The following is a 13,336-nucleotide window of genomic DNA, read 5'->3' as shown; positions in this document are numbered from 1 at the left end:
AGGCTTATAAGAACAAATAATAATTTTATCTTGAAACAAGTTTTAAATAAATACGTGTAGATGAAAAAATACAATCTTGCCTTTTATCAAATCACATCATTTTTTGACAAATTTGCGAATTGAGTTATCCAAATAACGGCTACAAATAAGAAATCCCTATCAGTTTTAAACCATGGCAGGGATGAATATATAATAATGTCGGTATTTAACTAAACATAAGACGAACTCTTTATTTCATTTACGCGAGCGGAGCTGCGGGCCCGTCTAGTATATGTATAAAAGAAGCGCACAAATAATATACAGTCACTTTCATTGTTCCAATTTATTTACAAGTTAACCATTGACGTTCGATGTCACTGAACTGAGGCGAGTAGATCCTCGTTACCGTGATGGCGCTCACCAGGGGTGCACGCTGTAGGCCTTGGTGATGAGGGGCGAGGAGTAGGTGAGGGGGGTGTAGGAGGCGTACGACGTCACTGGAGCGATGGGCGCGGAGTAGGCGATCGGCGCGGAGTACGTGGACACGACCGGGGCGGCAAACAGCGGCGCCGAGCGCTTCTTGATCAGGTGCGCGCCGGCGAGGGCGTGGGCTTTGAAGTGCGCGGCACGGGCGGCGATCACCTCAGGGGTATCCAGGGGCAAGGCAGGCGCAACGGCGGCAGTAGCGATGGGCGCTGCGTAGCCGGTAGTAGCGACAATGGGTGTTGTGACAGCCGCAGTCTTGATTAGCGGGGCGCTATAGGCGATGGGGGCAGCAGCGGCGTAGGCTACAGGAGCCGCGGCGTAGGAAGTGCTAACTACAGCCGGAGATGACTTGATGTCGACACGGGACTGGTGGGAGACAACCGCGGGAGCGATGGCCGCTGCTGCCACCGGCGCAGAGTAAGCTACAGGAGCGCTGTATGCGATGGGAGCCGCAGCGGCAATGGGAGCAGCAGCGTAAGAAGTACTGACGACGGCCGGGGATGACTTGATGTCAATGCGGGACTGGTGCGAGACGGCAGCGGGCGCTATGGCTGCGGCAGCTACAGGTGCGGTGTAAGCCACGGGAGCAATGGGAGCCGCTGCGGCGTAGGCCACAGGAGCAGCGGCGTATGAAGTGCTGACGACGGCTGGCGAGGACTTGATGTCGAGGCGAGACTGGCTGGAGATGGCGGTGGGCGCGGCGGCCAGCACCGGCGCGGAGTACGCCAGTGGCGCGGAGTACGCCAGCGGCGCGGAGTACGCCAGCGGGGCAGGGGCCAGCAGGCCCGAGGGGCTGGCGGCGGCCAGCGCCATCACCGAGAACAACACCACCAGCGAGTTCATCGTGGTCTGTGTTAGTTCAGGTGCGAACGACAAACGACTCGGATTAACTGATGCTTTCTTTCACTACGCGTATGTATTTATACGTCGCGCATACTGTAAGGCATGATTGGAGAAAAGTCAAGTTCAACCAGACTGGTTGCCAGTCGCTAAAGTTTTACAATCACGAAAACTATTCAGTTACTTGCATCAGCTAATATAGGAATGCACCTAATAGGAACTAAAGATGTTATACTTTTTTTTTTGCTTATGTAGGTAGCTACATATACGAAAAAAATGCTTACTGGCTTCTAATTTACAATTTTGGTCTAGCAAGGATAAGGTTAACAACAGATTGTTAGGATGCTCAAAACTTAATTATAAATAGCGGCCCGATTCAAACTTTATGATACGTCAAATATCATGTGTCTAGAAACGATATGGACAAAGACGTCACTTTTGACACTGACATATCTAATCCATATCATATCTAGAGGTGATATTTGACGTATCTGAAAGTTCGAATCGGGCAGTAAGTAGGGAGGTAAGTAAATGCGTTGTCTGGAAGAGTTGTTAAGGAGGTAAAAATTTACATTTTTATAGTTATTTGTACAACAAGAGATCAAAGTTTGATATTTCTTCGAGTGCTTATTTTGAGTCCCGTGAAATATTCTATAATTTTAATTTAGAATCTTGAGCGTAGTAAGGGACTCAAAAGCGCACGCGATGTAAATAACTTATTTGATCTCGTGTTGTAGGTACATACAAGTTTTCTTCACCTCAGAACCTGAAAATTGCAGGTAAATCCTTCTTCATCGCTTATTTACTCATGTTTTCTTAAGATATTCTAACAATTAAGTTTAAATACCGCAATCAAACACTAAAACGCAACGAAATAAATTTCAGTAAAATAATATGGAAATAACGAACATCAATTGACACTTCAATCGACAACTTTTTTTTATAAAAAAAAAACTTTGCAAGATACGGTCCGGTGCGGATACTAGGTACTATTTGTCAACCATAGTAGAGATTGTTAAAAGTAAAATTGTTTATTTTGCGGATAATCTGAGCATTTTTTGAGTTCATTATTTTAAATGTACAATAAAATACGTAAAATATAATATTTTTTTTATTACATTTTAAAGTTTATTTTCATTAATTAACTATTAAGTATTCATACTCGCACGTGATTCGATGCGTTCTGACGCTTTTAGGGGTTTATTATAAACCGGCAATATACCGTTGAATGCCGTTTGAACTTTTTTTGTCTCTTTCTTTTTGCTAACGACGTGAAAAAGAAGGAGAAAAAAGAATAGAATCCAAGTATTTCGAACTTGTATTAGGCCCCGCATGTTGAAATGACATATGATAATGAAGGTCACTTGAATGTCATTTTGTCTCACTCAGTGAGCAAAATCGCATTTTGCTCACTGTTTTTAAGTAGCAAAGTACCCTTGTTCGAGCTACTGAGGTGAAAAAGAAATTATTGAGCTAAAATTCTACAAACATATTACGTGACAGCTACTCCATATAACCGGCCAAGAGCATGTTGGGCCATGATCAGTGTAGGGTTACGTACCTAGTTACCTTTCCACCACAGTAGGCTAAAGGGGGGCTATTAGTACCTAAGAATAATAGTAATTATTATGTACATTACTCTGCAGTTCTTTGTAAAAGTATGTTTACTAAACTAATAAGAGAAGACTTTTTGCGATAACTTAAAAACGGCTTAAGTATATTTATTAACCTATTCTTTCACGATTTTGTTTAATACTTACATATTTTTTGGAAAGTTAGAGAAGAGAACGCATTGTTTTTTCTTTCGGTTATACCAAAGTAAGTATACCAATGCATATCCCTATTTCCGTAATAAAACTATTAGTACCTAATATACTTATTTAACAAAGCTGGTTTGGTCAGTACTCGCCTACTTTTATCGTATTAGGATAAAAAAAATACATATTCAATTATTCATAACGTAAGTAGATACCTTGAATTTCGAGAATATTGTACGCAAACATTGGTAAAGCTTCCGGGGCGAATAAAAAATCGTCTTTTGATCAAGCGCCTACTGATACTTTTGCAGTAGGTACATTAACATTATATTTAAATTGAAGGTGATTGTGTGGCATTTTATTGTTAATAGTTTGTTGTTAGACGGGTAGGTATATAAACATCAGTGGTTGGGAATTAGGCATCAGTTGATCCTAATCGGTCAGACGAACCAAATCAACACAGACCACAATGTTCAAGCTGGTGGTGTTGTTCGCTTCTGTGGCTTTGGCGGCGGCCAAGCCTGGCGTGGTGGTCCCCGTGGCCTACAGCGCGGCGGTGCCAGCCGTGAGCTCCGTGTCCCAGTACAGCAGCAGCGTGGTGCATGGCTCCCCCGTGGTTCCCGCCGTGTACTCGTCAGCTGTTGTTCCCGCTGCGTACAGTGCTGTGGTTCCCGCTTACGGCTACGGTCTGTCCCAGGCTCCGCACTCACCCGCCGTCGTCTTGGATGCCGTGAACGGAGTCCCCCTCGACACGCCTGAGGTGGTCGCCGCCCGCGCCGCCCACTACCACGCGAAGGCTCTGTCTGGCCATCACCTGCGCAAACGATCCGTTGCTGCTGTTGCTCCCGTGGCATACAGCTCGTACGTGTCTCCGGTCTCCGCCGTTGCTTACTCCTCTCCCGTCGTTTCTCCTTACTCCTCTGTTGTATCTCCTTACTCGGCGGTAGTTTCACCTGTCTCTTACTCCGCTGTAGTCCCTAAGGCTTACAGCGTCCATCCCTGGTAAAAATCCACTGATGTGTATGTATACGAGTGTGATATGTACCTAAACAATGAATCCGAATTTGTAAAAAATAAATGGACCATTTGATCTATTTGGATTTTTATTTACTTCACTTTAAAATTGGTTAAAACCACAAATAAGAGAATTTATATTAAATGAATAGATGTAAATGACAAATTGTAAGTAGGTACGTAGAGTACGCGCCTTATAAAATGTAGTTACGGATTAAGTCAATTTTGCACGACATTTCACTCGAGGCCAAGTAGGTAGGTATGTGCCTCACTATATCTAGTAAATTCTAGGATTAGCTACTATTAGTCTGTAGTATTTTTCAAGCTCCCATCGACTTTAAGTAAGCTGTGCCACGTGTAGTTTCAATACAATTCTGCGAGATTTGGCGTTTTTAGGTTATAAATCATATGGAGATATGATATCTGTCACCCTACCCATCGAATTTGTAAAATACTATACATATAAGTGAAACAAATCTGAAACTAAACAAGTAGAAAAACTATTCTAGATATTGCACTTTATTATTCTATGTACATTAGTAACCAAAAACTTTTTACAATAAAACGGAAGCCGGTTAGTTGCACATTTCTTAATAATGTCCGATATGAGGATAAAGACCGCCATGGATTCCAGCCCCGTAGTGCAGCGGTGAGGCGACCACTGTCTTATGGAGCAGTGGCACTGGCAGCACGGGGGCCACGAGTGCTGGGGAAGAGTGCACGTCCAAGCGAGCCTGGTGCGAGACGGCCTCGGGAGCGACGTGGGCCAGTGGAGCCACGGCTGCCAACGGAGCTACGTAATGCGGCGAGCGCTTCCACAAGTGATGTCCCAGCGGCCCGGTGACCACTCCGTGACCCAATACACCATGACCAGCGTAACCGTGATGCACTAATGGGTAAGGCGCCACTAGCCCGTGGTAGGAGTGCGCTGCTGGCACTACTGGGACTACCGCATGGCCACGGCAGAGAGCCAAGCACGCTAACAGCAACAATAGTCGACCACACATTTTTCTTGATTTCGTTAGCAATAATCGACGTGGTGTCAATAGCAGACTGATGCCTGATACCTTAGTTTCCACCTTCTTATACCATGGGTGCTGAATCATAGTGACAGGAATTTGTTTATTTTCAACAATAGATTCGTTACGGTGTTGAGCACGGTGACTGTAATAGAAAAAGCATTAAAATTATAGTTTTTACGGTCCAAATAAAAATAGGTAGGTAAGCAGGTAAAGGAAGTGTCTGAAGTGAGCTTTAAGTAGATAAGTAAGTAATAAGTATATACTGTAGTTACCTATTATTTTATTTTTAGAGTATAAAAGCGCCACTTGCACCATCACACTAAGCCGGGGTTAACCGGGGTTATTCATCATACAGGCTCAACTATTTTATAACTACTTACCTAAGTAGTAAAATGTAAGTAGCTAATTATCGAATTGCGATGGTAAAAGTAATGAAGCTACAAAAGAAACTGCAAGTACTGAACAAACAGCAACACTCTTAACTGTACATCGGTGGACCTTATTACAAAAGGCATAAGGTCCATGTAGTTAACAGTGTGGGCGATGGTACAAAATATTCTCCCAATGTCAATAACATGTGTTAGATTCGCCCGCTTAAAACAGTTACATAACGTTATACGTGTTGCGTCACTTTATTTACATCGGAGATAATGGGTGATGTTTTTATAATGCATCTCAATCCGGCCAGTGCCCGCTGCGTCGTGACGCAACCCGTCCGACCGGCCGAGAACTTGAACCTGCGCTGCGTGCCGCTCCAACTACCGTTACTTCACTATAAAACTAAGGCATCCAACGGCGCATCCATACAAACGTTAGAAATATCCACGGGAGCGCGCAAAAATGTTCCGAATTCTATCAATACTGGGTTTGATATATCAAGTTCGTTGTCAAATAGCACCGCTAATATATGCCGCCCCGAGTGCCGTGTCGCATCAGTCTCGTATAGACATAAAACACTCTCCAGGATTCATCTCAACACCGTTGATATACAGCCCTGCTACGACAGTATTTGCTACTCATCCTCAACGATTAGAAGTAGTAAGTGACGCGATTATAACGCCAGTGATTAACACAGACACAGTATTAACTCCCATTGCGTTTAGTTTCTACCATAACCTTCCTCTCGCGCGGGCACTGGAGCATCCAATATCGATAGAGGCTGCACAGGAGGCGGTTATCCAGAGCGAACAAAGTAATGAAGCTATAAAAGAAACTGCAAGTACTGAACAAATAACAACTGAGCTGTCGAACGTTCAACAAAATACGCCAGGAGTTTCTAACGTGGTGTTGGAAAGCGACGGAGTCCAGGTAAAGGATACAATTGTACCGAAAGAAGAATAAGATTTTATAAAATGAAGATGAGGGCGGCGAAAGTTATGTAAGGTGGACACCACCGGAATATCGTGAGATGATCTATATTTTAGATAAATTAAAATAGCTTTAAGTGGAAGAACAATGTGTAAGTCTTCTTAATTTGGGTGATACAAATGTGTTAATGTTATTGACTAAGTTTTTAATAAAACAGTCTAAATTAAGTAATGTAATTAATTTTATGTAATTAATTTATTATCTGGTAATTTATTTGTTGTATGATAGGTGTATGTCTATACATTATGCATGTGTGTAAAATAAGAGTTAAACCGAAAAGCCCCAAGATTGCAGGTTGAGTTTTTGAAAATGATAAAATCATCGGTGTTAATACCGCACATATGTACAAAAGGTTCCTTTTTTACTGTTTACTTTTACTGTTTTACTTTTTTAGCAAAAAACGTGGAAGGTCGGGAGATCGAGCCTCCTCGGCGCTATAATAGTGCTAAAGATTAAATATCAGAATAAATGCAAAATAACGCTACTGTGTCATTTTCTTAGGAAGCATTTATGTACAGTCGAGGACATAAATATGTATACATTTCTTCACCTTAACCCATTGAAATAAGGTGAAAAAATGTATACATATTTATGTCCTCGACTGTACCTACAATAAGTGAGAGGGTTCTTGCTGGTGTCGAAAAAAAACAATCGAATAAAAATATATATATTTTGTATCAACTAAGAAACTGTATATATATTGTACTAATATTAATAGGTCACTTATAATATCTACTCCGATTGGTGAAGAAGTTGCGCGATGATTTACTAGTAGAAAGGAGCTGAGTTTTGGGGCTAAAATTAGTTTATACCTATTGTTACAAATCTGCTACATACAGCCCAGCCTTCAATCAGTCCGTATCCCATCATAACATCTTCTTACCAACCCGCTCAATCAAACGGTAGACTTATACCTAGATCACATTCGAAAAGTGTCCTTGTAGAGAATCCTACACCGTAGCCCAAATAAGTCAAAACAACCATCTAACGTCATTCGACTCAATAAAAATGTCGTGGAAAACTGGCACATCGATTTCATTTAGTTGACAGAATAAGGTTGATATTACATCATACATCGTAATCTATTTAGGAGAAATGAATGATTCATCACGTACAGTCAGCAGCAGAAGTTTCTAAGCGGGCGGGGTGTTCACAATTACCTTGACACGCTCTTATAACCTTAACAATAAAGTCGCGTCAAGATCATTTTGAACACCTCACCCGCTTAGCAACTTCTGCTGCTGACTGTACCTACTCGAGTGTTAGTGGAAGTCGATTTGAATCAACGACAGTGTCAACGCGGTTCGCTGACTGAAACGATCTTCGCCTGTATTTCGTTCACGGCCTATCCTTGAATACTGTTTGTCTTACACATAGGAGCTAGCTAGTTTCCCTCATTAATTCTTAGAATTATTAGTTGGAGCCCTGGATATTTGTAATCCGGGGCCATGTGCTCCGACTAGGGCATGCTCCCGGAAATTCCCGGTTCTCAAATTCCCGGGAATTCCCGGGAATTTCATTGTGTCGAAAGAACCGGTACTGACGACCCGGTACCGGTACTTCCCGGTTCTCATCAATATGCGTATTTATTCCCATTTTAATACTAGTACTTTAGCTCGGGACATTAAATCACATTTAATAATGTTGCTATGAAACGGGGGACCCAAATAACCCGACAAATTAACCTGGTAAAGTAGGTATTCCAATCGATATTACGTTTTGGCTCGAGTAAGTAGGATATTAGGTATATTCGAATATTCATCTTTCTTTCTAGGAAGTTGGTTTTATATGAAAAAAATCCGTGGTCGGGTCATAGTGCTAAGTGCATCGACTACGGGGCCTCCCGTGTAACTCGTAATGCCATGCCCATCAGGCGGAGGTAAACCAGCGATTCGCAGGGCTGGTGGCTCTAGCCTATAGCCAAGGTTTTGCGATGAAAGCGCGTGCAATAATATTGACTTGTAGTGATTAGGTATTGGGAATTTCCAAAGGGGCGTAGCGGAAGATTTACAAAAATGTGAGCGAGCATAGGCAAAGTCTCAAACTGTAGAGGGCCGTGTGCAGGTTGGTTTCGTAAAATAGGTTGGAACGCTAGATTTTTTGATAAAATAAGTCATTTATCAATACGCATGTAATAATTTATATGAAAATAAGTCATTCATAAAGATTGTACACTAACACAAACAAATTCTTAAGTATAATCTTAATATGCTTTGAGAACCGGGAAGAACCGGGAATCCCGGTTCCAGCCATGCCCAGAACCGGGAAATGAAATTCTTGGTACCGGAACCGGTACTGCATGCCCTAGCTCCGACCCCGGCTCGCACTAACGAGTTTACTTGCAACTTGTGCAAGAAAAATATAACTTTATATTTTCCAGTTAACCAAACACGTAGAGTGTGTGTATAAGTGTCCAAACCGCATTGAACTAGCGTGACGTCCATATCACTTACACCCACTTGTAGAAAAAGAAGAGGCATGTGCTCTATTGCAGTGAGACGTTTTTAGGAGGGACATGATTATCCGTTTATTATATGTATATTTTTTGGTTATTTGGAAAAAAAACGTGATCCCAAAATTTATATAAATTAATATAAATTTCTTAAGCACATGATAAATACATTATCCACACATTATAAACAATGATAACAAATCAGAAAAGGAATGTCAGTTTATAAATTTCATCATAATTTGATATTAAAATTAGACCAAGATAGGTAAGTTGGCAAGATTTTGATAACACAGACTGTGCAAGTGTTATTTTAATCATGAAAGTTCATTGAAATTATGACAACTAAACACATTCATGGTATTATTACTATATATTGGGAGATCATCACTTGTATATTGGTGCGAGCAAGAGATACCTGCTGCGAATACCTAATGTCAAATAAATTTGAATTAAGATGATTTTTTTAAAGTTCGAATGCCGCTCCCGTGAAGATTATGGCCTGAAAATCACACATTTTGAGTTAAAATAAAATGTCACTATGCAATTAAGTACTTACCTCTAAGGCCCCCTTGCACCATCCCACTAACCCGGGGCTAAGAGCTTAAACCGTTGACCCAGTGTCAAATTGTACTGGTAACCATGGTAAATCCAGATCTAAACTTATTCAAGCTTGACATCGAGGTTATCCCGAATACATATATGGCTCTTATCTTTTTCGAACCTTGTCAAGACCTTACGGACTAATTTTTTTAAGTTAGGAAAGTAATCCAATGGGCAATATCTTTTCACTCGGCGAGCATACCCACTCGGCGGGAAATTATTTAGATAATTGACGTCGTTTGCCTGTGATGGTTTCAGAAATAGATCAAAGCACTACGTTGCCATCGAAAATGCGCGGAAAATTATGCGACGCGGTCTCAGTACCAAGAAATGCCAACGATTGACTAAAAAGGGGGATATTACAGAACAAAACGATACCAGTATTTGTACAGACATTTATTTCCTTTTATTTTAATATACTGAGTTCACTTTGCGGGATTATTACTGATAATTAGAATGGTAAATTTAAAACTTTGAGCAGGTACATCTATGGCTGGATATAGTTCGGTAAAATCACTTGAGTCTCCATATCAGATCTAGAGCACGTGAGTGTAGGCATAAGGGCTCTGATAGGCCAGGGGTGCCGTGTAGTGGCTGACCAAGGGAGTACGGTAATCGATTCTGGATTGCTGGCTGTATGATGTTGGGGCAATGTAAGCGCTGGTCAAGATGGGGGCAGAGCGTTTCTTGATCAGGTGAGGAATAGCCAGAGGAGCATGGGAAAGAATCGGAGAAGAGTAGTAAGGAGCTGCGGAGATCAGAGGAGTATGAGAGATCAACGGTGTGGAATAAGTCAAAGGAGAGTAAGCGCTGTATGCAGTAGTGCTAATGAGGGGAGCCGACCTCTTCTTGATCAGATGCGCAGCAGGGTAGCCGAAGGGTGCAGCGGCGATAGGGGTCGAGATCAGAGGCGTGCTGGCCACCAACGGCGTGCTGTGCAAGATTGGAGTGGAGTATGACGTCGCCAGCAGAGGTGAGCCCGCGGCATAGGTGGTCGGGAAGTAGAAAGGCGCACCACGTTTCTTGATGAAGTGTGAATAGACAGAGGGAGTGCTGTAGTAGTAGGTAGGCGATGGGTGGACGACGCTGCTGGCCGACTTGGAGATGGTGGTGACCGCTGGCGAGATCACGGTCGACGAGTAGGTCAAAGGCTGGGCGTAGAACGCGCCGGAAGGATCGGCGGTCGCCGCAGCGAGGAAAGCGCACAACACCACCAGCTTGAACATTGTGGTCTGTGTTGTTCGGTCGTTGGGTGACTGATGCCACTGCAACGATTCGTTGCGTTTTTATAGAAAGATATTCACTAAAACAAAGCTAAGGGCGATCTCGTTTTGTTAAACCGGTGCAAGGCGGTCCAGGAAGCTGGTATTTACGGCGAGGTCGTCTGGTAGCCCGCTCTGTCGGTCATCACCACCGAGTGACTCTCGTTGTCTGCATGTGTTATTTTTGCCATTAAGGGTTGTTGCCCTTATATCGGCTCGCTAAAGAAATGGAACTAAGCTCATCGATAAAGTTGCAACGCAAATAAGTAGGCTATAACCCAGTATAATGGAGGACAAAACACAGTTACAGAACAATCGTATGCAAATATTAGTATTTACCTAAAAAGCCTTTTCTATATCTCTACTTCTATTTAGTTCCAGTTTGTTTAACAACGGTGAAAAAGTCGAATTCGCTCGTAAATCTCGTCCAAGGAAGATCAAAAAAAATTACACAATATGTTTTGTATTTATAGCTTTGAATTGACTTTAAAATCTTTAAAATTATTTCATGTCGAAAACAAAAACTAATCTCTTGATAAATGTACATAGATAACATTCGCTTAATATACCTACTTGAAAGTTACTAAAGTAATACCTACCTAGACCAAATAATAGCATCTTGCAAATCATTATTAAACGCAGACACTCATAAATGAATTGAATACACATTGCAGAGTTCTTCAAATCGAAATTTACAAGAATTGAATATATTTAATATTCACAACAGTTATTTGCAATAGAATCATCGCATTAATCGCAATAAAAACAAGATTGGCCACAGACGGGGTAGTTGACATTTGATGTCGAATAAAAGTGACCGAAATTTATGTTAGGGTGCTTTGTCTTCTTAAGTAAATGTTTTTTAATCGTTCCACTATTTTGACCATCATAGAAATGCAGACAGGTTCAAACCCCGGCTCTAACAAATGAGTTTTTCGGAACTTACGAGTATGTACGATATCATTCGATAATTACCAGTCCTTTCCTTTCGGTGAAGGAAAACATCGCGAAGAAACCGGACTAATTCCAATAAGACCTAGTTTCCTCTCTGGGTTGGAAGATCAGATGGCAGTCGCTTTCGTAAAAACTAGTGGATATCCCAATTCTTGGGATTAGTTGCCAAGTGGGCACTGGGATCCTATGAGCCTTGGGAATAAGCCAGGGCAAACGATAGGAAGGAGAAGACAAAGATAGATGAGACATATTACTTACACCCGAAAGTATGTAAATGTTCTTTTATATTAAAAATTAATATTTAGAATATTTATTTATTTAGAATAGAAAATTAAACATGTCTATACAATAAGTACTAATGGAACTGACACTTTACAAGTAACATTTCACATTCATTTTCTCTCGCTTTGCACTTGTAACTTAACCTTTATGCAGATGGATGCATAAGTAAGGAAAAGATGAATATACGCACGGCAGCTTTATCAACGCGCGTTAAAAAAGCGTTTGAATGACACAAATAGATAACCATGTATGTATTCACACGACAGCGGTGGCGCTTTTTATCAAGCGTTGCTGGATTTTCGACTTTAAGCCTTGGTCGTTAAATCGAATTTAGAGTGCGGACAGATTCAAGCCCTTTTATAACGCGCGTTGAAAAAGCTCCCGTGCGAATGGGGGCTAAGACGCTTTGACTACCTACGTCGTGTAGTCATTTTATTCGACTGAATTACCATAAAACCTGCTAAATGATTTGTAAAATAGTATGTTCGGAAAAAACCTATTAAATACTTACCCTGAATCCAGATTTTATGTTTTGTTTTTTCTTAAGGTGCAATAATAGGCTTAGAGAAAGGACGCACATCCATCTCGCTCACGCTTACGCTTAGTGTGAGTGAGAGAAGAACACGAACCTACTGGACCATAGTAGCCTCCATTATTTGTTTATCCTCACTTGATTCAGAATTCATTTGCGCATGTAATGCCCATCTGCGACCTCTGTGGATCACGATGACGGCTTATCATATTAGGCGAACATAACTAGGTACACATATTTAATTACACAAACGGGTCTTTCCGTGACCACAGCTGGTGCAACTCAGCTGAAACGTCGGAATTAAAGGTAAAAACAATGAAATTATATCGCGGTAGACCCGTTTGTGTAATTAAATATGTGTACAAAACGCGAGAGTTTAAAGTGTTATATAACTAGGTACATACTTATATCAGATATTTCCTAATGGTATGAAACATCATTCATTGATCTTTTACGCAAATATTACATTGTTGGTTGAACCCACAGGCCTAATCTCATCTCACGTCATAAGAGAGCCAAGTGCGTGTTCCCGCTTCAACGTGTCATCGTTTAGCGTATCCACTGAATATGTATGACCATTCGACAGGTTAAAGTTAATCATCCATGAATATGCGCGTTGCCATGCTGCCGCCCTGAATGTATTTGTAGCAAACACATACGAAATCTCATTCGATAATTTACCTTATTTTGTGAAAACAAGGATAACAATGAAATGATTTTTCAATTGTAGTTACTACGAATATATTTAGAGCAATGTAGGAGCAAGTATTGTCCTGCTTCTTATCCAA

At 41.4% G+C, this 13,336-nt stretch overlaps 3 protein-coding genes across 3 annotated transcripts in view; 1 reads left to right on the top strand and 2 right to left on the bottom strand.

The window, feature by feature from the left end:
- The window catches only part of LOC134795561 (programmed cell death protein 5), a 487,306-nt gene that overhangs the window by 459,222 nt on the left and 14,748 nt on the right, over positions 1 to 13,336 (bottom strand). The window lies entirely within an intron of this gene.
- LOC134795862 (calphotin-like) lies at positions 308 to 10,788 on the bottom strand. The gene is made up of 3 exons (XM_063767793.1): positions 10,057 to 10,788; positions 4,760 to 5,055; positions 308 to 1,365 (listed from the first exon to the last, which is right to left on the bottom strand). The coding sequence occupies exons 1-3, from the start codon at positions 10,742 to 10,744 to the stop codon at positions 397 to 399; spliced, it is 1,953 nt and encodes a 650-aa protein (XP_063623863.1). The 5' UTR covers positions 10,745 to 10,788; the 3' UTR covers positions 308 to 396.
- On the top strand, positions 3,395 to 4,104 carry LOC134795555 (cuticle protein 2-like). Its single transcript, XM_063767449.1, has one exon. It carries the CDS (start codon positions 3,532 to 3,534, stop codon positions 4,066 to 4,068), a length of 537 nt encoding a protein of 178 aa, XP_063623519.1. The 5' UTR covers positions 3,395 to 3,531; the 3' UTR covers positions 4,069 to 4,104.

The sequence above is a fragment of the Cydia splendana genome, chromosome 12, assembly GCF_910591565.1.
Source record: "Cydia splendana chromosome 12, ilCydSple1.2, whole genome shotgun sequence".
Lineage (NCBI taxonomy): Eukaryota > Metazoa > Arthropoda > Insecta > Lepidoptera > Tortricidae > Cydia > Cydia splendana.
Note: the sequence above shows the minus strand (reverse complement) of the source record. Positions and strands in the feature narration are given on the sequence as shown.

Coding starts and splice junctions, on each gene's coding strand:
- LOC134795555 (XM_063767449.1), top strand. CDS start 3,532: ATGTTCAAGCTGGTGGTGTTGTTCGCTTCTGTGGCTTTGGCGGCGGCC.
- LOC134795862 (XM_063767793.1), bottom strand. CDS start 10,744: ATGTTCAAGCTGGTGGTGTTGTGCGCTTTCCTCGCTGCGGCGACCGCC. Junction 5,056..10,056: donor TGCCTACACTCACGTGCTCT/AGATCTGATATG, acceptor TGTTGCTGTTAG/CGTGCTTGGCTCTCTGCCGT. Junction 1,366..4,759: donor TCGTGGCCCCCGTGCTGCCA/GTGCCACTGCTC, acceptor GCGTAGTGAAAG/AAAGCATCAGTTAATCCGAG.